At 39.3% G+C, this 23,854-nt stretch overlaps 1 protein-coding gene across 1 annotated transcript; it reads left to right on the top strand.

The window, feature by feature from the left end:
* Positions 1-4,119: 4,119 nt before the first annotated feature.
* On the top strand, positions 4,120-17,234 carry DMP1 (dentin matrix acidic phosphoprotein 1). Its single transcript, XM_059681911.1, has 6 exons — positions 4,120-4,199; positions 10,219-10,293; positions 10,791-10,838; positions 13,248-13,280; positions 13,455-13,502; positions 14,855-17,234. The coding sequence occupies exons 2-6, from the start codon at positions 10,240-10,242 to the stop codon at positions 16,190-16,192; spliced, it is 1,521 nt and encodes a 506-aa protein (XP_059537894.1). The 5' UTR covers positions 4,120-4,199; positions 10,219-10,239; the 3' UTR covers positions 16,193-17,234.
* Positions 17,235-23,854: the final 6,620 nt, after the last annotated feature.

Raw genomic sequence — 23,854 nt, 5'->3', positions numbered from 1 at the left:
GCACCCCTATAATTCTGATGTTGGTATGCTTGAAGCTGTCCCAGAGGCTCCTTACACTATCTTCGTATTTTCGGATTCTTTTTTCATTTTGCTTTTCTGGTTGGGTGTTTTTTGCTTCTTCGCATTTCAAATCTTTGCCTTGATTCTTGCGCTCCTCTGGTCTGCTGTTGGGAGTCTGTATAGTATTCATTATTTCAGTCCGTGTATGCTTAATTTCTAGTTGGTTCTTTACAATAACATCGAGGGTCTCATTAGTTTTCTTGAGGATCTCACTACATTTATCGGCGGCTTCTAGACAGTTCTTAAGAGACCTTAAAAGTGTGGTTCTGAACTCAATATCCTCCATTGACAGTTTTGTCCTGTTTCTTTGTCTCCGCATTTTTTATGCTTTCTTGGTGCACTCCCTAGTGGTCTTTGTGCGCAGTCTTGTTGTAGTTAAGCCTTGATTGATGTGGGAAATACAGGGGGTGATTTGACCTCCAGGCTAACTGGCTATGAGAGTCCGCTGTGTCTGCAGTGGGAGAGCTTCTGTGCTGGATCTCTAGGGCGGTGCTAATCTAGCATTTGCCTGAGGCTATCCGGCAAATGGCTCTGCGCAGGGCTTGGGCGGGGTGGGTCCCCGGGGATCTACAGGGAGGGCAGTAGCGAGCAGTTATGGCTGCTCTCAGTTCCGTCCCTAGGGGCTCTGCCTCACAGAGTCCCAGCAACCTCTGCAAACCTCGGAGAGAAAGCTGCCTTCGAGTTCCTACCGAAGCCAGACAGTCCCGCTTCTCCCGTTTGAGTCTGGGTCCCTAGAGACTCGCCCGGATCTGGAGCTCAGAGTCTGAAACTCCCTCCCGATTGAAAACAACAACCGCGCCCTCCACAGCCAGCCCGCTCGCGCGCACTCCGCACCTGAGTATTTCACTTCAGCACTGCGCCTCCTCTGAGTCTGGGTATGATATTCTCTTTCCTCCCAGTTGTAGAATTTCCACTCAGCCAGCTTTCCTGTGGTTCTGGATGATGTCCGTTCTGTCTTTAGTTGTTTTTCTGAAGTGGTTGTTCGAGGCAGCAATCTCCAGCGTTAACCTATGCCGCCATCTTGGTTTCTCCCATTATCATGTGTTTTTATTACAATATTAATATGTGTTTTTCAATCTCCTCATCTTTTAAAAGTTGTACTATATCTATATTAAATATATACCATTACATACTATATGCTCTCTTTTTTAATCTAATTTAATTTTATTTCTAAAAGTAACTATGTTTAATGCTTACCACCTATTCTTATGACAATTTCCTTCTAGTCATTTTGGTTGTCTGAAGCTTATTCTCTAGTAGATTCTCCAGAATGGTTCAAGAAAACTATATTCCCTGAGTACTTGCATGTTGGTTATAGTTTGTTTGAGTCCTTTATACTTTTATAGTCCTTAATTTTGCTGATTATAAAAGCCTTGATTTACATTTTTTATCTTGAATGTCCTAAATATGCTATTCCATATTCTTGTGGCATAAAACATTGTTGTCAAGAGGTCTTATGGTAATTTACTTTCTTTTCCTTGTAAGTCACTTGCTCCTTTTGCCTATAAGCCAAAAGGATTATTTTATTTATCTTTTACTGGATTATGTTTTGGAGTTTGTGGGTATAACCTGTCATGTAGTGTGGTAACCAGCCTTCAAAATGGCCTCAACATTTCCTCTGCTCCTTATATATTCATTCTGTTCCTCACATCCAAAGGTAGGGAGTATTTTTCCTTCTGAATTTGGGATACCTTGTGACTGATTTGACCAATCGAATGTGGAGAAAGTGATATTCCCAGCCACCTAGTGAGAAAACCAAGCTACAGAAGAAGCCATGTGAAGGAGAACAGAAATGCTCACAATAACAGCTCCTGCTGAACCCCCAGATAACAATCATGTGAGAGAGTTATCTTGAATATTCTACTCCAGTTGAGTCTCCAGACTCATAGTTCCAGTTATAAGAGATAATAAAATGGTCATTATTTTAGGATACAAAGTATAGGAATGGTTTTTAATACAGCATTAGGTAAATAAACATTTAGTTTGCTGTAAATGTTGTCCATGTTTTTTAGTTTTGTTATGTAGTTGCTTTATCTGTTTGTATTTGGGGATTTGGAGAGATTCTAAAACCATGTCCTGTTATACCTTCTGCCAAAATCTTCCCAGAATCTGCTCTGACATAAGATTATAAGGTTCTTCAAGGATAGACCTCAGTCAAGGACTATGAAACCACCAGGAAGTGTAATTCAGAACCAGAACAGAACTTAGGGAATTTATAGCTTCCCCATGTGAGCTTGGTTTTCTAATCAGCTTTAGAAGGAAATAAACTCCTTTCTCCTCAGTTTCTGCCCCTTAATCCCTTGCAGTTCGAATTGAATAAATTAAGAATCCTTATGGCCCTGGCCAGGGTGGCTTGATGGTTGGAGCACAGCCTGAGTACCAAAGGGTTGCAGGTTCAATTCCCCATCAAGAGCTCGTGCCTGGATTTCAGGTTTGATCCCCGGCCTGGTGGGGACAGGTGTAGGAGGAAACTGATCGATGTGCCTCTCTTGCGTCGATGTTTCTCTCTCTCCCTTCCTCCCTTCCATTCTTTCTAAACATCAATGAAAATATATCTTCTGGTGAGGATTAACAACAACAACAACAAAATCCACATGTTTATATTAGTTTCCTGGATAAAATTGGGCACTCAATTCTCTATAACCAATTTTATCTGGTAAGAGTATCAAATAAAATTTCCAACAATAAAAAACTTTAAAAACAAATCAGTGAGTGATGTGGGTACTACATATTTTGACCCATAATTTTAAAACCAATCAGTTCAGTCCTTTATAAAAGTATTTATGGAGCAATTATGAGCCAGGAACTAGGTATTAGGGCACTGAGTATGCATCAGTAAGCAAAACAAATATCCCCAATCTTGAGGAACTTAAATTCCAGTGACTTACAGTCTCTAAATATTTGTTCACTGGTTGTCCTATTGTATCTTGAGCAGGCTCCTTTGAAGTGCCAACTCCACTTTCAGATCCCTACAACAAATACACTCCCTGAAGAGTCTTGATAAGTAGCATTTTATCCTTTTCATTAAATTTTCAGTGATGATAGAGAGTCCATTGGAAATTGGTTTCTTTATCTGGGGTGGAGAACGTCTGGCCAGTAGGCCCTATTAGGCCCACAAAATCATTTGGTCTGGCCCTGCCAAGGCATTAGGAGTGAGTTAATTAAATGTTTGACTAAATATAGCAGGCTAATTTTTAAGTTGATAATTTTGCATAGCCCATGAGTAATGTTATAAATACCCAAATGGCCCTTGGCAGAGAAAAGGTTCCCCACGCCTGCTTTAGAAGCTACCCAGCTAGTCTCCTTAAGCCAACTCTGATTTCAAAGAGTCACCAGAGTTAAATCCAAACTATGGCAAGCAGTTAGGGGAAATAATGAGGTATTTAGATTTAATTTACTTTTGGTTAATAACAAAAGTTACTTAGGGTGGTACTTTAATATTTCCAGTCAGCGCAGAATTCTGTAAGTGGATATTTCATTAATTAGTAAAAAATTTGGATCTGTATGTATATATGGGGGAAGGGAAATGAGAGAAAAAGCAGATGAGGAGTAGAGGTGGTTAAAAGGGAAAGAAGGAAATGAATGAAAGCCCATATTTTCAACACCAACAATTTAGGCAAATCTAGTATTTTAGTAGGTTCTCCTTGTACAACCTGGTAATGTACATTAACAGGAAACTTTCTACCCACTCCTTGACTCTCCTTTTCCCATCCTTGTGTCTGCTGGGATCTATCAGTGGGTGGAAGATATTGTCATTGTTTATAATGTTCATAAGACTGCATGGATGTGAATGGCATATATTTAGAAATCAAAATAAAGCTTTAGGAAGATCTTCAATTTAATGGAAACTAGTATAGTCATTTGGGAACCACAAGAGCTTTTTAGGGAAAATCTGCCTCTGCAGGCTGGAGGAAGTGTGGGTGTGCTGGAGTCCCAGTGACACCTTGTGATGTCAGTCACCCCCAGCCTGAGGTTGATTGGCTATGAAGAGCTGAAGCAGAGTTTAAATTCCTGCACCATCAGAGAAGTGTTCAGAACATCAACAGAAGAGTGGTTTTGTTGGGCATCAATTTCCTTTGTGAGAACTTCAGCCTGATCATTGAGATTTTTTTGGGACAAATCTTTGTGAACTGAAGACGGTAAGATATTTTCATGGTTTAATTTTTAAAAAATGACTTCTGCTGTGTTGTTTGAAAAATATTAAAAATGTGTACATGTTGAGAGGCATGCCATGTGGAGAAAGATGGGGAAAACTGTGCCTTGGGTAAAAATGATTCCCATTTTTTGCCTGTTGTTTATGCCACAGTAAATGGTGATATTAAAATGACGTAAGTCAATAGACCCCCAGGTGTTTTTCTCAGTAGTACTTTAATCAGATCTCTGCGTAATACTTTTGGAAAGGAAGGTTTACAGAACAGGAGGCAGGTGGAAAGTCATTTAGAAGTTTAGCTTTAATTAACAAAACAAATCAAACTTTTACATTTAAGTTTCATGGATACAGTGAGGTTCATGACCTATAAGACATTATGAAAGAATCTATAGTAGACTGGCAGGACTTTCAAAATATGGTGTTTTAAGTGAAAAACCATTTAATGCCATTCATCTGTAGAGCATTCAATAAAATTCATTATTAACTGAATAACTGAAAGAAGATACTAAGACCACTGAAATAAACTAAGAGTGTGATTCTTATAATGCTTTTGTATTGTTTAGTTGGGTATTTATAGTAACATGATGCTTTGCATACTGTCAGAATTCAGTAAATGTTGAATACAATTGTCTTTTTAAAACATTTTTCAACCAAAAGACTTGTCTGCATGCATATGAACATAACCAATGGACACAGACAGTAGGGGGTTGAAAGCATGTGCTGGGGGGTGGGAGCAGCTGCAGAGAGGTCAATGGGGGAAAAGGGATATTCATGAAAAAGAATTTCAATTAAAAAATAATAATAAATGACAGCTTTTAACTGGTGAAAAAATTTTTCCAGTGTAGAATACTCCTGTCCATATGTATTTTTTAAATTATATTTTTATTGAGTTCAGAAAGGAAAGGAAAGGGAGAGAGAGAGATAGAAACTTCAATGATGAGAGAGAATCATTGATCCACTGCCTCCTGCACACCCCCTACTGGGGATCGAGCTCCCAACTGGGGCATGTGCCCTTGACCAGAATTGAACCTGGGATCCTTCAGTCCACAGGCTGATGCTCTATCCACTGAGCCAAACCAGCTAAGGCTCCATATGTATTTTTTATTTGCTTCATTTAATCCACTTGATCTGTGTTGGAAGTGTCTGTCTTCCATGATGGAGAGCAGGGGCTATGGTCAGGCAATGCATTCTGGGTGACATATAGAAGAGTCCATGTGTCATAGCAACGCTTATAGAAACCTGTCTTTTTCAAGAGCAATAACCTCTGGTAAACCATACATTCTGTTTAATTGATGGCCAAGAAGACTATTTTACTTTGATATGGTTGGTTCTAAAGGGCATTAGTCAGTCTACTTACCTATCCCAAAATGGTGATGTGGACCAATGTGCCTCAGATGCTTAGAGGTCTTCCAAATCTAAATTTATATTGGAACCTAAAAGTTATAAAACTGTGGTTGAAGGCATATGACATGGGATTGATTGTAACTGATCTCAAGGCAATTATAATTGGAAAGATCGGACTTTTTAAAATTGATTTATTGGTTTGTTTTTCTGAATTCCTGATAGAATTAATATCCTGGTCAAACTGCACTTTATTTTCAAAGAGTAATAATCAAACAAATTCTAGCTAATGTTCTGGTTAGTTGAGTTCTGGGTAATTTTCCTCTTATAAGACCAGCTCATTATTGTTATTATACTCTATTGCACTCTCAGCACCTAGAATAGTGTCTGGTACATACAAGGTACCCATAAATATTTGTTGACTATCAATGAATGGATAAAGTGTTCATTAGTATTACTAAGAACAATCATGCCAAGCCAAAACCAAGCAAATTAAGCATGATAATTTGAGTCAATGATTTTTCAAGCTCTTCTTTCCTTCTTCTGGCCTATCCCTTCATTGTAAAGTATGTAAATTCAGTGAATTAAGACATGTATGTTAGATGTGAACATTAACTTTGAGGAAATTCCAGAACAAGTTTCCTTACTTGAGAGCACAAAGAAGTTTAGGCTATACTTGAGGGTAGCCAGAGAGAGAAGGAACTACAATTGCCTTCTCCAGATCCTAATTATTTTCTATCTTTTCAGCTCTGGGAAAACCATTGGTGAAGGTTGAAAGTCTCTAATACAGTGGTTCTCAACCTGTGGGTCGCGACCCCTTTGGGGGTCGAACGACCCTTTCACAGGGGTCGCCTAAGACCATCGGAAAACACATATATAATTACATATTGTTTTTGTGATTAATCACCATGCTTTAATTATGTTCAATTTGTAACAATGAAAATACATCCTGCATATCAGATATTTACACTACGATTCATAACAGTAGCAAAATTATAGTTATGAAGTAGCAACGAAAATAATTTTATGGTTGGGGTCACCACAATATGAGGAACTATATTAAAGGGTCGCGGCATTAGGAAGGTTGAGAACCACTGCTCTAATACATACATATACTGCCTTCCAAACAGGTGGAACTCAAATTGAGGTTGTTGATTTCCTTTTGTTCCATGCTCTTAAGGTAGAATGATAGGGTGTATGATGTAGGAGTGACATTTAGCAATCACCAAAGAAGTATTTGAGCTTCTGGATTAATATCTTTCAGGCTTGTAGCTATTTTGCTAATTTATTACTCAGAATAGGGCTACTGCATATCTGATTGTAGTCTGTGTAGGATGGCAGCAAAAAAGCTTATAAAAGTCTGAAACTCTCATTTGGAAATACATTTCACAAAAGAGTAATATTTTGAAAAATAAACAACAGTAATTAAATATATTTTTTAAAAAAATATTTTTTATTGTTTTCAGAGAGGAAGGGAGAGGGAGAGAGAGATAGAAACAGCAAAGATGAGAGAGAATCATTGATCAGCTGCCCCCTGCATGCTTCCTACTGGGGATCAAGCCCACAACCCAGGCAAGTGCCCTGACTAGAATCAAACCATGACCTCCTGGTTCATAGGTTAATGCTCACCCATTGAGTCATACCAGCTGGGCAAGATCTGACTTTCTTTAATGCTTGATGACAGGTGATATTCTTTGGGAGGCAATGTCAGGTTTCTCAGGACCCCACGGTATATTTTATTCTATTTTATCAGACTTCCATTTGGGAAATTATTACTTTAGATCAGGATGTTAATGGTATTTCTAGAAGCATAAGCATATTGTGTTTCATGATAGTCCATTCCTGAGAAACTTGACCACTGGAAGCATATATTTCCTTTGTAAAAAAACAAAACAACACAACAACAACAAAACACCCATAACATTCATTGGTGTAGAGCATCTCCTCATTTTTTTGTTTTGTTCGTTATTTGGATAAGAGAGAAAAGAAAATACAAGAAGGGAACTTAGTATTCATTGGCCTTTTATTAAGGCTGGAATATTTTCTAGTTTTCAGAGCATCAGGAGGTCACCACCCTATTTGAATTTCACTTTAAAAATTAAAATGGCGAGCAGCCTACTTTTCATCTGACCTGTGAAGCCAAAACCATTGGCATGCAGTTATTTTGAGAGTATCATATTTGGGGGAAACTTTCCTTTCCTTAAGAAATAAACCTAAGAACTTAAAAAAATGTTTTGAGTGTGGAAACCACAGGGAAGTGTAGAGGAGGTAAATTCTAGTCTTTTAGGGACTTCTGCTGGGCCTAAGAATTAAACTGACCTAAGACAGAGTATCAGAAGAAAGCATACAAGTTTTATTAAAATTTTTACATGTACATGGGAGTCTTCAAAAGAGAATGAAAACCTGAAGTGACCAGAGCAGAAAGCTATTATACCTTTTAGAGACAGAGAAACAATACATTTGTGAAGAATTGACAAGAAAGGGTGTGGGGCTATGGGCAGTAAATTGTGCAGAAGTGACTGGGAAGATAAGGGTTAGTTTAACAAGGCTTGTTTGTGCCTGAGTCTCATCTCTGGAGATAAGATGCCTCCTTTCCTTATGGTTCAGAGAAGACTCGCTCACATGGGAGTTTGAGTTCCTATTTTCAGAAAGAAAAAGGTGGACTAGTGTGCCCTTCTTGCATTTGCTGTTTCTCAAGTGCCTTCAGCTCAAAATAAGTTTCATGTCAAAGAGGCATATTTGGGGATGAGATGATCTGCTTTCCTTCAGAAGTAATATCTTGTTGAATTAGGCTTGCTTTAGGTGCAGGTAAGTATTTTCACGTTTTCTCAGTTGATATGAGGCAAAGGATTTTAACAAATTTAAATAATATCAAAATACAAGGACGAATATGACCTATATGGAATTAGGCTAAAGAAAATAGCACACATTAAGGATGGCAGTGTTGAAGAGGGATAATGCTCGTGACGGAGAATGAGAGGCCCTGCTGGACTGTCTGAGCTGCATGAAAGCAGAAATGAGGACTTATGCTCAGCCTCCTATCTTAGGATTTCTATTGTTTTCTTGAAGACATTTAAAAAGAAGATGAAATGACTTCTCAAGCCCAATGCTTCAGACATTATTTAGCATATTCAGACATTTTTGAGCAGTGTACCCTTCTTTCTCAGATCAAGGGTTAAAATCACCTAGAGTACCTTAGGAACAAACTTCATGCCTATTCCCACTCCACAGTGAGCTGAATACTTACTCAGCATGGGTATATCTTCAAATCTCCCCAGAGAAACTAATGAACAGCCAAGGTTAAGAATCTCTGCCTGTGATCTTTTGTCTCTAGTGTGGCATATATTTAACATTAGAAAAAACAAATAGACAATAGTGAAGTCTACAATAAACTTGCAGGATTTTTTTTTTTTTTCAAAATGTATGGAAGTCCATCTGACCAGTTGTTAGGGCAAATGACTTTCCTTTTAAACCTTTTCAATAACTCTTTAGCATCTAGTACTTTCATTTTTAGATATAGAACAAATTGTTTTCCAAGTTACTGGTTCTGGAGGTGTGAAATGAAGCCTCCAGGAAAACGCAGTTTGATTTGGCCTGTTTCTTGGAGCATGATTCACAAGTGCATCCAAGCCCCCAGTCTTCCCGAGAGCCTTCAGTACTGTGAATGACACTTAAAAGAATTTAGCATATTCATGTAGAATGTGTGACTAAATGTAGCACAGGAGATATTACGAGCTTCCTGGAGCTGTGATATGAAGCCTTCCATAGTGCACTTCTTGCAGATCAAGAAAAAAAAAGGCAAAACTGATATATTTTGTGTAGACATTATTATGAGGTTATATGTGACTGAAAAGCCACTGTGTGTGTGTGTGTGTGTGTGTGTGTGTGTGTGTGTAGACAAATGCCCACCAGCTCTCAATGGTATCCATAAATATAGTTTTTTTGGGGGGAATATATTTGTCAGGTTGCTCTGCTATACCAAGTTGCATAATTATTATTAAAGGAATGGTCAGAAATTTCTTTATTCCTTTTTCTTTAAATTTCCCTTCATTTATCATATTTTATGTGTTAGTGAAGAAGTGTTACAGACCTCCTCATTGAAAAGTTTTCAAGTTATCTCTTAGCAGTAAGGTTTATTTTAAACAGCTTTATTGAGATATAATTCACATAAATATATATTACCTATTTAAAGTGCACAGTTTAATAGTTTTTAACATATTCCCAGAGCTGTAAAACCATCACTGAAATCAATGTTAGAACATTTTCAGCACTTCCAAATTCACCTCTTAGTTGTTATACCCAACTCCTGGCCAACCACTTGTCTACTTTTTATCTCTATAGATTTGTCTGTCTGGGATATTTCCTTTGAATGGAATTATACAAGATGTGGTCTTTTGTGTCTGGCTCTTTTTCACTCAGTGTAATGTTTTCAAGGTTCGTCACTTTGTAGCATGTATCAGTATTTCCTTTTTATGACTGCATAATATTCCATTGTATGCATAGAGTACATTTTATTTATCCATTTATCAGTTGATGGACATTTGGATGAGTTATGTATGTGTGTGTGTGCATGTGATGAGTTATGTTTTAAATAGGAAGAAACTGTTAAAAAGTTGAAGCTCCTATATTTTTGTAGCCTGGAGAAAAACATCTGTCTTTCATCGCAGGTAGAGGTGTCACACCCAGCAATGAAGACCAGCATTCTGCTTATGTTCCTTTGGGGGTTGTCCTGTGCTCTTCCAGTAAGTATCAGGATAGGGATATCGGTGGAAACACACACACACACACACACACACACCCTTTATACCTAAAACTTCACAATTTTCACTGGCTATGAGCCAAGGTGGCTGTGTATGTCCCAGTCAAGATGAAAACAGTAGTTTCTTAGGAAGCTGCTTTCTTTAAAATATCATCCGAGTTATTCTTTATGAGCCGCCATTCATATAGCCACAAGTCTCAGTTTTCTTCCTCATAAGCAGTGGCTCTCAACGTGTCATCCCTAGACCAGCAGCATCAGCATCAGCTACTACATGGTTAGAAAGGTAAATTCTTGGGTCCTACCTCAGACCTACTGAGCCCGAGTCTAGGGATGGGGCACAGCAATGTGTTTTAGCAGGTCTCCAGGTGAGTCGGATGCTTGCTAAAATTTGACTACCACTGGTCCTAATTAAGTAAAGTGTTAATAGCTGCTGTCTTGGAAATTTCTCTGTGGGCTGACCATGTGTACTAAATTTTCTAGGTAGCCAGGTATCAACATACTGAATCTGAGAGCTCTGAAGAATGGAAGGTGAGTAGAAATATGATTTTTTGAAATATTTTTATTTTAATATGTTATTAGTATAACCAAATCATCTCCACTGTAAATGTTGAAACTGTTAATGATTTAATGAACACATCAATAACTTATGACATAGGTAGTAAGAGCTATAATTTCTAGTTCACATCAGGAAATTTAGTTCATTTAATGCTTCCTTTCCAACTTACTAGTATAATTTGGCAAGGAAGCATTTTCCCTTTGGCTTTATTTTCATAATGGATGTGTATCGTAGTGCAAGGGGATGGTGACATGAACCAAGACTGCCCATAGTCATAGGACTAGAAATGTGTCTTACCAGATGTCTGGGTAGGCAGAGGGTCAAGTCCTAGAAAGTGAGAATAGAAAGAATGAGAGGGTACTAGAGTCTTTGGAAGGAGAGCTAATGTTGTTTGAGTGTCGACTCTGAGCAACCTGATAGTTATTAACTCTCAGTAACTCAAGAGCCATTTCCAGGCATGGTTCTGTGTGCTTCGCATGTATTAACTTCTTCCATCTTCACAGCACCCAATAGACTAGGTGTTGTATTTTATTCTCGTTTTACAAATGGAACCCAGAGACATAGAGAGTCACCTTGTCTGTCTGGGCTATACAGATAGTAAGTGTTTAGAGCCAGACTTTGGACCCAGGTCACTCTGGCTCCAGAATCCACATTCTTTACCAGGTTGCTCCATCCCTCTCAGGAAGGTGCCCTGTCCAGGAGGGCAGTAGGTTCTCAAGATTGGAACTATGAGTAAGGGCTAAGCCTTCCTGCTGAGTCAGAGTGTTTTGTTCATTATCTTGTGTCCTGCCGCCTATGATGCAGCTTGGGCACGAAGCTGTTAGTGGCAGGAAGATCATGGCAGAGGCCTGAGACGGGGCCCTGCCCCTCCCCGAGGCTGGAAAGCACACTGCAGGATCCTTTCTGGTAATTTACCTCAGACATGTCTTTAGGTTAGTTCATTTAAAAGCAGCCACCGTAGATCCTTTCACGCCTTCAATCAGACACTCCACGAGTCCTACAAACATGCTGTGCTCTCAAGTCCAGCCTTGGTATGAGAAGAACGCCGCTGTCTGGCTCCTTCCACCCCTTAATTCCAAATAACTGGCGTAGAGTCTGTCGTTGTGCCTGCCTGCAGTGCCACAGGGCAGAGACTTAAGTGAGTACAGCTCCTTCTGAAGAGCTCTTTCCAGCCTAGCACTGCCCAGAGGCTTGTGGAAAGCCTGTCGACAGCTCCTCCCCGCTCTGCTTTGTACCTTGGGTCTTCACACCCGTCTCTCAGCCGCTTGGAGCCTCGCGGGACTTTGGGATTCTGCCTTGCTCAAGGGGAAGGAGGAGAATAGGTGGAGAGAGGGTATCAGAAGTGACTCAGGCATTTTTAGAGTTCTTAGAAGATTAAAGAAAGTGAGATAATCAGAACTATGAGTAATTGAGTTTCAGACTTAGAATTTGCTTTTTCATTGTGTGACCTTATGTGGCGAGAAAGGTTTAATGGCTTTCTCTGTTCAGTTTTGTCTACTATTGAATTTTATAAAGTAGGTGTTTTCAATGGATCATTACTTTAGTTTACATCTTATTGAACAGTTCTCACTATGTTTCTATAGGCATTAGCTGAATTCATCCTCACAGAAATCGTGTGGAGTAAGCACAGTGGTTGCTAATATTCTTAATTTATGAATTTAAGAAAATGATCTCAAACAATGGGAAGTGAATTGTCCAAATTCACAAGGAGTGACCAACCACTGAAATTTACCTGAGACTGTGGGGTTTCCTGGGACACATGAATTTCAGTGCTAACACCAAGATGTTAGTTTTCAGAGTTAAAACCAAAACCAAGGCACTAATTGAGACTTAAATCTGGGTCCTGAGTTCCTGGGGTGTTTTTCCTCTCTTATGTTTCCTCTAGGTCAGTGGTCGGCAAACTCATTAGTCAACAGAGCCAGATATCAACAGTACAACGATTGAAATTTCTTTTGAGAGCCAATATTTTTAAACTTAAACTATATAGGTAGGTACATTATTATTAACTTAATTAGGGTACTCCTAAGGCTTAGGAAGAGCCACATTCAAGGGACCAAAGAGCTGCATGTGGCTCGCGAGCCGCAGTTTGCCAACCACTGCTCTAGGTTGTCTGAACACCTCGTTTCCAAGAAAGTAAAATTTTCTCTAAGTACCAGATATACAGAAATCTTCCAGGTCTTTTATATCATAAGATTTTTCTCAGGCCATCAGTCATCTCACACTCTTTTTTTAGCGATTTCATCATAAAATGTCATTATTAGTCATGTAAATTCAGAATATATACCAAGAAACTTAAAAAGAATACATAAAAGTATTCTAAATATTTGTGATGGCATGAATCATCTGTGAAGGTGTAACTTGTTTTCCTTCCTTTTTTACAGGGTCATTTGGCTCAGACACCAACACCACCATTGGTAACTATCTCATTTATTTGTTGTCATAAACATCTCATAAAGTAACTTTAACACTCTTCCCATCACCTCAGGCCATTTGGAAAGTTGTAAACCCAAACCACAAGCAATTTATGTGCATCATATTTTTTCCTTTCCTCAGGAATTACTAAACAACTTTTTTTTTTTTCCTTTTAGGAGAGTAGTGAGTCATCAGAAGAAAGTAAAGTTAGCTCAGAGGAGCAGGTAATTAAACAGACCTTTTTTAACTTTTCAGACTGTTTAGGAATGGAAGGAAATGATGTTAGACTAAATTACCTGGCAACTGTTCTAAATATAATATTTCCTAACTATTGGTTATGCTGACTAAAAAGTCCCATAAAATAAGAAGGAAAAAATGAGTGGGAGAATTCAGATGTAGACATGCTGTTCATTCCATATTTGCTACTGGAGCCAGATTATAGACATTGTGGCCATAAATATCACTCTAGTTAAAAAGAATACACACACACACAATGGACAGAGACTATGTTAGACAAGCAATAGTTCACTCGTTCATTAAAAATGCTGCTTTTACAATCAGAGCAGTTCAGATCAGGTAGAGAAAAGTGTTCTGGCTAACATGACATGGAGTGCCTGCTGGGCCTGGTGACCTCCTTCATGTCAGCACTCTGTTATGGAGAGAATAGGAGAGCCATGAGGAAAATGGAATGAAACAGGGGCTTTAGAAATGACTTTCTCTTTAAAATAGTTGTGGTCCTGGGATTGAGAAAAGCTGACTTAGCTTATATCTCTTTAATAAAAAAACTGTCTTTCTTCTTTTCCTCCTGTCCCTTCATTTCCCTAAGACTAAATGTCATTACTTTCTTAACTGTATCATTTCTGACCAAACTGAACCCTATGGGGCTCTGGAGATTCCAGGAATCAAGTTTTTCTCTGCAGTTTTGACCCATGTTTCATTTTATATGTGACCACAGTTGGAAGATGAATTATTAGCTGCCTGGGCAGTCACACTATTGCAGTCTTCTAGCTGAGCCTTTCACTGGGATAATAAGATATAAACATGGTTTCAGTGAGATAGATACCTTATTGCAACATTTTACTTTCATTTTAGCTAAAGGTTTCATCCTCCTGCCGTAATATATCCACCTCCACCCCCAATTGATTAGAAAAAAAAAATTGGGGTCATTTAAAAATCATTCAGTATTTTAAAAAGTTCTGTTTTACCAAATATTTTGATGAGTGAGCATTATAAACTAACTCTTTACTTTACAAAAAATTCTCTGAGAGTTTTATGTAAGGAATCATACTTACCATATAATTTGAGTTTCATAAACGTGATTCAATAAAGTGTTTTGAGAATGTTTTGCAGCATGAGTGAATTATGCTTATATAAAATGGGAAGACTTGAGTTTTACCTCTCCTTTCTTCCTTTTGAACCTTTGGTAGAGATATTATGGAGCAGTAAAATTGACCATGGTTTAGATGAGGGATACAGGAAGAAGAAAACAGAAAGAACCTAGATGGATACTAGATAACACTAACCCTCTATATCACCTCCTAAAGCACTGACCATGTCTGTTAACCTCAAACTCCAGGTAAATGAAGACCCCAGTGACAGTGCCGAATCAGAGGAGGGCCTGAGCCTCGCTGATCATCCAGACGCTCACAGGCCAGCAGGTGGCTTCTCTAGAAATGGAGGCAAAGAAGGAGCTGATAGAGATGATGATGAAGATGACAGTGGAGATGACACCTTTGGTGATGATGACAATGGCCCGGGACCTGAAGAGACACAAGGAGGAAACTCTAGACTCAGTAGTAATGAAGACTCAGCAGATGCCACCGAGTCCAGGGAAGACAGTGCCTCTCATGGGGAAGACAGTGGCCAAGATACCACCAGTGAGAGCAGGGACCTTGACAAGCAGAGTGAGAGTGAGGAGCGCTGGGTGGGAGGTGGCAGTGAGGGAGACAGCAGCCATGGGGATGGCTCTGAGTTTGATGATGAAGGAATGCAGAGCGATGATCCAGACACCATCGGGAGTGAGAGAAGCCACTCCAGAATGAACAGCGCCAGTGTCAAATCAAAAGAATCAAAAGGAAACAGTGATGAGCAAGCAAACACTCAGGAGTCCGGTGAGAGCCAATCCATGGAGAATCCCAGTAGGAAAATTTTCAGAAAGTCCCGCATTTCTGTGGAAGATGACACAAGTGATCGTGGCAATAGCCAAGAAGAAGTCAAAAGTGACTCCACAGAAAACACCAAAGAAGCCAGCCTCAGCCAATCCAGGGAAAACAGCAAGAGTGCATCTCAAGAAGATAGTGAGGAGAATCAGTTCCAGGCAGACAGTCAAAATGAACAAGACCCCAGTAGTGAATCTAGTCAAGAGGTCGACCTGCCATCTCAAGAAACCAGTAGTGAATCTCAGGAAGAAGTATTGAGTAAGTCCAGGGGTGACAACCCAGATAATACCTCCACTCACTCGGAAGGTCAGGACTCCAGTGACTCCAGTGACGAGGACAGCCTGAGCACACCCTCCAGTTCAGAAAGCACATCCAGAGAGGAGCAAGCTGATAGTGAATCCAATGAGAGCCTTAAATTCTCAGAGGAAAGCCCAGAGTCCACTGAGGATAACAGCTCTAGCCAGGAGGGCCTCCAGTCTCACAGTGCCTCCACCGAGAGCCAGAGCCAGAGCCAGGAGAGCCAGAGCCAGGAGAGCCAGAGCCAGGAGAGCCAGTCTGAAGAAGATGATGGCAGTGATTCTCAGGACAGCAGCAAATCACAAGAAGATAGCAACTCCACCGAGAGCAATTCAAGCAGTGAGGAAGCTGGCCAGTCCAAAAACACGGAGATAGAAAGCAGAAAACTAACAGTGGATGCTTATCACAACAAACCCGTTGGGGATCAGGACGACAACGACTGCCAAGACGGCTATTAGCATCAGCTCTCCTAAGAAGTGGCTCGCAGGTTAAGGAGTCTTGGAGTTTGGAGAGTAGGGAAAGAAATAGAACTATAACTTATTGATGTTTATATCAGACGGATAACCGAAGGCCACTTCTTTCTGAAAGGAATTGCTGGACATTGTATTTGTTTCTAGGGTGTCACCAGCCATAAAGGTTTAAATAAGTTGGGATGACACCAGAACACACTCAATGAAACTGGAAGCAAGGAAAGATGTGCATTATAGCTTCACAGCTGAAATAGTTCCTAATTCATGAACCTAACAAACAGTTATTGAAATTCTATTACGTACCAAGCACTGTGCTAGGTGCTAGGGATATTAAGAAGCTCAAGGCTTGTTTCTTGCTCCTGAGGAGCTTATAGGAGGATAAATAAAGCTAAAAAGCTACAGAGGAATACATATGAGGGAAACAAAAATGAGGGCAATGCTGTGTGGTGAGTGCTATCACAGAGGTATGAACAAAATTTATGAGAGCATAAAAGAGGGCAACCAACTCTGCCTTGGAGAATCAGGGAAGGGAGGGCTCCACAGCAGAGAAGACCCTGGCTCAGACCATTTCATAGGATTTCTTCATTGAAGATGAGAGAATTTCATTTATTCTTGAGATAAGCAATAGTAAATCCCATATGATGGAAAGTTCAGCTTGTGAAAGCACTTTCAAGTTAAGAACCAGTGTGAGATGTTTGGATTAACAAAACTTTTTTTCAACTAATTTATCATTTTTGACACTTTTTTGTGGCACTCCCACGAACATCACCTCATTGACTGCTAATGATGATATGGAGGACTGTATGGGGAGAGTGGGAGAAGAAGAGTCCTCTTTAAAAAGATAACTTTTAGCTTTATTTTTTTTCTAAAATCAGTCTATGTGCAATGCTAGGAAAGCTGTCTTCTGAGTGCTTTACATATGTTGCACATAACAAAATTGTATCTATAGAATTCAATTGATTTTTGCCAAATATCCTTTGAAATGTTACCTCAACATAAAATATTTGTTTTGTAATAAAGATGATAATATTCCAAAGTATGTGATTATTTTTTTATAGTGATATTATTAGGCTAAACAACTCTTCCTTTAAAACATCGCAAAATGGTTTAGTCTCTTTCTTCCATTAAAATGAAAAATTTTCTTAAATTATTTTTTTAAACTAGAGGCCCAGTGTAGGAAATTCATGCAGGGGAGGGGAGTGTCCCTCAGCCCAACCTGCACCCTCTCCAATCTTGGACCCCTCGAGGGATGTCCAACTGTCGGTTTAGGCCCGATGCTGGGATTGGGCCTAAATGGGCAGTTGGACATCCCTCTCACAATCCAGGACTGCTGGCTCCCAACCACTCGCCTGCCTGCCTGATTGCCGCTAACCACTTCTGCCTGCCAGCCTGATTGAAGCATAACTGCTCCCCTGCTGGCCCAATCACCCTCAACTGCCCTCCCCTGCCAGCCTGGCCACCCCTAACTTCCCTCCCCTGCAGGCCTGGTTGCCCCCAACTGCCCTCCCCTGCTGGCCCAGTCACCCCTAACTGTCCTCCCCTGCAGGCCTGGTCCCCCCAACTTCCCTCCCCTGCAGGCCTGATCACCCACAACTGCCCTCCCTTTCAGGCCTGGTCCCTCCCAACTGCCCTCCCCTGCTGGCCATCTTGTGTCCACATAGGGGCAGCCATCTTGTGTGTTGGAGTGATGGTCAATTTGCATATTACTTCTTTATTAGATAAGATTAAATTTTATTTATAATTCAGGTAGCATTTTGATAAAATTACTTTACATGTTGCTTATAATATGCCACTGAATATACCTGTTATAGATCAGGAAAAAGAGAAAACAAACTCTCAACTTTTTATGAGGCCATGCCAAAGGGTTGCAGTGTTTGATTATAACATTAGTTCTTGCTGGTCTTTTGGATTTGTCTTTTGTATAAACTCTAGGAATTATAGGGACACATTCCTTATATTTTTATCTCTTTGGAGGAACCTACTTCACTTCAGCACTTCTACTTTCAGAGTGTGCTTTCAGCCACATTTCTACTTAGCGTACATGGACATTTCTCTACAAATTTATTAAAAGAATCAAGAAGACTTCCTAACTTTGAGTCTGACCCTTCTCATTTTTCACTGTTCCCTCACAATGTCAAAGCAGTGGAGCAGTGGTCACTTGGGGAGATCATATACGTGTATACACACGTATACACACACAAGGTGGGGCAAAAGTAGATATACAATTGTTTGTCTCGAAAATAATACAATTATTAATAAATAATAATAATACAACAATAAACTGTGTTTCATGTACTCACAAATATATGTACATATATATATACATATACATAAATACAGGGTGTCCCAAAAAATGTATACCCACATTTTCCTAATAGCTCAATTGATGTTTCTTTCTTTTCAGATTTAACCCATTGGAATCAATAATTATTCAAAGTGTGTATACAGTTTTTGGGACATCTTGTATATATATGTTTTTTCGTAATCCTCTCCCTTGAGAGTTTCATTCAGCACATCTGGAGTGAAACTCAGAGTTCTGTATTTTTTAAATGGATCCAGAAAGATGTGATGTAGCCTATTCACATACCTACATTTGGATTCCCTGACCCTATGAACTAATTATCTGGTTCTATTAACCTACAGTTTCTGGCCAACCCACAGGTTTTTCTCAGGAGACCTGCTTCATGCTCAGACTTCTGGGTGCCTGAGGCCAGGTTCTAACCACTCACACTGCCTTACCTCACCAGGAGATTGTATGGAATGAACACCTAATCCAAAGGGAGTTGTCCTCTAGGCTGGCCATCAGCAGCAGAGCAGGCATGTTGCAAAGTCCCTACCAGAACACAAATGATAGTGGATTGAGGTCTAATCTGATCTTCCCTCTCAGATTTGGATATTGAGAGAGGGAGAAGTTAGAAAGTGGTCTGAACAAAAACAGGAGGGAAAGCACTGAGAGGCAGAATAAAGAGAGAACACAGGAGAGCAAAGCTGGAAATCATTGAGCTCTGGATGCTGAGCGGCACAATCATAACCCTCTTATTCTCAAGCTTGGTTCTTGACTTTCTTATTGCTCCAGACCTTCCAGATTTCCTGTGGCATCCTTCCTCACAAGTGCTAATTGTATCCTTATAACACATCCAACTTGCTTGAGGCAGCCTGAGCCAATCTTTGGTCCCTGCAACAAAAAGCCTAATGAACTCAGACTCATAAACTTAGCCAGCGTTTTGAGGTCATATAACTCCTTAACCAAGTTAACTCACAGGACTTTTAGCAGGAAAAACAATGATAAGAATTTCAGCTATGTTCATGATAGAAATAATCTTAAGCAGATGTGGGGAAGTTTTCTTTTAAGTTTCTATCAACTCATTTTATGTACCAGGTATAGATTTTGGTCATCTTGTGATTAGAAGTGGTATAGAAATATTATCCAAAGGAAAGCTAGCTGGCTGTGCTGGGTCTTGAGATTTGAAGATGTAGATGTTTCCTCATGGAGGCCCTCATTGAAGTCTACAGTCAATGGATCTACTTGGGAAGACAAATCACAATCAAAAACCAAATTTTAATTTATAATGGGAAATAAGAATTACAAATCTATAAGGTGAGCATAAATGAGAACAGGGAGAATTATATGACATGAATGCTTAATAGCACTGGGCTAAAATAAGGTAATGAATTTATGATACTCCATGGGAAATCTTACAGTTGGAGCTTAAATGCTAGAAACCTGACTCCTTCTTTCTTAGAAAGTGCTCCAAAGATCCACCATCAAATCTTGGCTTAGTAATCCTTAGTTTTCAAGCTTATTATGGATAATTCACTCTTGGTTAAATGACCCACACTTTCTTTCCATTGAACAGCACAGTCAGTTTGGTTTTTGTGGAGTCCTGCTGGCCTGGAAGCCATTTTTTCTTTTCCAGGTGATTTTGCATATATATGTAGATCTTAAAATTCAGTTTCTAAATAATAATCATAGTTTATTTCTTCTAGTATTTGGATAAGTTGGGCAGTCTCTGCAGCTCCCAAATAAATACAAATTGGTAGGTTTGCAATATATGACCTTTATTATGTTGAGGTATGTTGAATCTATTCCCACTGTCATCCTATATAATAAAAGGCCAGCCACCATAAGCATAACAACCAGAACAACCAGAGACCAGAACCCCTCGCCAGCCTGACCCCGCACCCAAGCAAGTGGTTAGGGGCAATCAGGCAGGCAGGCAGAGTGGTTAGGGGTGATCAGGGAGGCAGGCAAGTGGTTGGGGTAATCAGGTAGGCAGGCCAGAGGTTAGGGGTGATCAGGTAGGCAAATGGCTCCTCGCAGGGCTGGCCCTGTCCCCCAGCAAGCAAGCAGTTAGGGGTGATCAGGCAGGCAGGCAGAGTATTTAGGGGTGATCAAGTAGGCAAGCCAGTGGTTAGGGCGATCAGGTTAGGCAAAAGGCCCCTTGCAGGGCTGTCCCCACCCTCCCCAGCAAAGAAAGAGGGAGGTCCAGGCCAGCCAAATCATCACACCCTATGCCTGTTGCCTGCAGAGGGAGGCCACTGGTGGCAGGGGAGGGGGGGCAGCACTGCAAAGATGGCAAACAGTGGCAGCAACAGGGGTGGGGTCAGCTGCCTGCAGCCGGGAGAAGGAAAGCCCTGATAGGCCCTGATCTCAGGCTAGACCTAGGGACCCTACCCAAAGGAGTCCTAGATCGTGAGAGGGTACAGGCCAGGCTGAGGAATCCCCCCCCCTACCCCTCCCCCCCCCCAGTGCATAAATTTTTGTGCACCAGGCCTCTAGCTTTTTTCATAAATAGGTGCTGGGTTTTTGTAAAATGTTTTTTCTACATCTATTGATATGATCCCATGGCTTTTATCTTTCCTTTTGTTTATGTGGTGTATCACATTAATTAATTTGCAGATATTGTACCAACCTTGCAACCTAGGAATAATTCCCACTAGATAAATGGTGTATAATTTTTTAATGTATTGCTAAATTCAGTTTAATAATATTTTGTAGAAGATTTTTACATCAGTGTTCATCAGGGATATTGGCCTATAATTTTCTTTCTTTGTAGTGTCTTTATCTGGTTTTAGAATTAAGACAATGTTAAACTCATTAAATGAGGTTGGAAGCTTCCTTCTTTTTGAATTTTTTGGACCAGAGGATAGATGTTAGTTCTTTGAATGTTTGGTAAAATTCACCCATGAAGCCATCTGCTCTAGCACTTTTGTTCGTTGGGAATTTTTAGATCACTGCTTCGATTTCGTTGGTCATAACTGGTCTGTTCAGATTTTCTGTTTCTTCTTGATTCAGTCTTGGTAAATTGTATGTTTCTAGGAATTTATCCATTTCTTCCAGTTTGTCCAATTTATTGGAATATAGTTGTTCATAATATTTTCTTATAATCCCTTGTATTTCTGTGGTATCAGTTATTATTTTTCCTCTTTCATTTCTGATTTTATTTATTTGGATCCTATCTCTTTTTTCTTTTTCTTGATGAGCCAATCTAGTTTATCTTTTCAAAGAACATCTCTTGGTTTCATTGAACCTTTGTATTATTTTTTTAGAATATATTTTTATTTCCACTGTGAACTTCATTATTTCCTTCTTCTACTTACTTTGGGCTTTGTTTGCTGTCCTTTTTCTAGTTCTTTTAGGTGTAAGTTTAGATTGTTTTTTGAGGAATTTCTTATTCATTAAGGTAGGCCTATATAGCATGCTATGAATTTCCCTCTTTGGATTGCTTTTGCACTGTCCCATGGATTTGGGGTTGTTGTGCATAAACTTGTTATTTAGTGGAGACATTTATTCTTAATTTCCTCAAAGCTTCCCATGAAGATATATATAAGACCAAAGATTACTATTAACGATTTTTAAAAAATAAATACCATGGTGATGTTGAAAAAACTAGCAATACTGATGTCCAAAAAAGGAAGCTTATACTAAAGCCTTTAGCAAACATGATTTAAGGTACAGCAAAACTGATTCAGTCACTGATATTGCCACAAAGCAGTGAACACTGTGGCTGGTACTACTGATTCCACTGGTCATTACTCTAGATTCTGTCAATAACACTAGTACTACAATAACACTGGTTCTACTCATCCTAGATGTCACTGCTGCCAGAGACAATTCTCTATGTACCTTGCTTCACTGTATCACGGTTCTCAATTCAAAATCTGTGGTAGATGCATAAAGTTGGAGGAGCTTTTAGTAGGTACCCATGCACTAGTTACAAAGGATCCTAGAAAATACATTTTCAGCCCTAGCCGGTTTTGCTCAGTGGATAGAGCGCCGGGCTGTGCACTGAAGGGTCCCAGGTCTGATTCCTGTCAAGGGCATGTGCCTGGGTTGCGGGCACATCCCCAGTAGGAGGTGTGCAGGAGGCAGCTGATCGATGTTTCTCTCTCATCGATGTTTCTAACTCTCTATCCCTCTCCTTTCCTCTCTGTAAAAAATCAATATATATATGTGTGTGTGTGTATATATATATATATATATATATATATATATATATATATATATTTTTTTTTTTTTGTTGTTGTTGTTGTTGTTGTTGTCGTTGTTTTTCAAGGCACTCCAAAACTAAGCTTAATGAGGGAAGGTGTATTTAATCCTCTTAAAATCATTTGTTGAATTTTTGATATAGAGGAGCCCAAATATATTTTCATCAGATTCTCAAAGAAGTTCATGACTAGGTTTCTGGAATCTATTCAATTAAATAAGGGAAATAACACTGACAATCATAATATCTGTCTACCTTGTTTGGTGGAACTATTGCATTCTGGGAAAACCCAGGTCAGTGTAGATGAATAGACTTAGGAATATAGCATGTTTCATATTATATGCATTACTTGCATATTATAGCTAAAGCTATATACAAAGGAAGAGGGTTCTATTTATCATAGAATGTTTTTGATCAAATGAATATAAACTTTAAACTTTTCAAATGTTAATAGGACACATAATGAAAAATAAACGTTCTCAAAAAAAAATTAAACCACACAGTTCCTTTGTATTCTAAGTATATTTAGATTTTGGGGTGTATGTAGATGTTGTAGAGAATGATCACTAATATTCATTCTACTGTTCTTTGTGTTAGTGATAGAAATCTTTGTGTAGGGCCCATGACTGGACAGATGCAGACTGCATTTCCCAGGCTTCTTTGCCATAGGCACACATATGAGCCAGAGTGATGTGCTCTGCCTCTTTCCTTTCCTCTTCCCATTGACTGGAAAGTAGCAACAATTGTACCAAATGTACCCTCCTCTTGGTTATTTCATGAGAGAGAAATGAACTTCAATTTTATTTAATTCACCGTATTTTGGGGTGTTTTTTTTTACAGCAACTCAATCTACATTCTCACTAACACATGTATATATGTGCATGTTAAGTCGATATAAGTGTAATTTAGCGTTCTTACCAGAAACACTGAGTAATATTTACTTTATTTATTAATTGAGGAAAATGTGTTCTTCAATTGTGCTCTCACATAATTTTTGCATACTCAGTAGTCTTTAGTTATCTAGATGAAGTTGATTTTTAGACTGTGAATTACTAATGAGGTATACAAAAAAGACACAAAAGAATCAGCTAAAATGAATGAAATATTTAGCCTTTGCAAATATGGGACTTGGAGAGAATTCCCCAGCATATATATTATTCTT

The sequence above is a fragment of the Myotis daubentonii genome, chromosome 1 (assembly GCF_963259705.1).
Source record: "Myotis daubentonii chromosome 1, mMyoDau2.1, whole genome shotgun sequence".
Lineage (NCBI taxonomy): Eukaryota > Metazoa > Chordata > Mammalia > Chiroptera > Vespertilionidae > Myotis > Myotis daubentonii.
The sequence above is the reverse complement of the archived record's forward strand: the minus strand, read 5'-3'. Positions and strand labels throughout refer to the sequence as shown.

What these genes read in the sequence shown, in the direction of transcription:
- DMP1 (XM_059681911.1), top strand. Translation starts at nt 10,240, where the DNA reads ATGAAGACCAGCATTCTGCTTATGTTCCTTTGGGGGTTGTCCTGTGCT. An exon ending in AGAGCTCTGAAGAATGGAAG is followed by an intron (nt 10,839 to 13,247) that starts GTGAGTAGAAAT and finishes CCTTTTTTACAG; the next exon opens with GGTCATTTGGCTCAGACACC. An exon ending in AAGTTAGCTCAGAGGAGCAG is followed by an intron (nt 13,503 to 14,854) that starts GTAATTAAACAG and finishes CTCAAACTCCAG; the next exon opens with GTAAATGAAGACCCCAGTGA.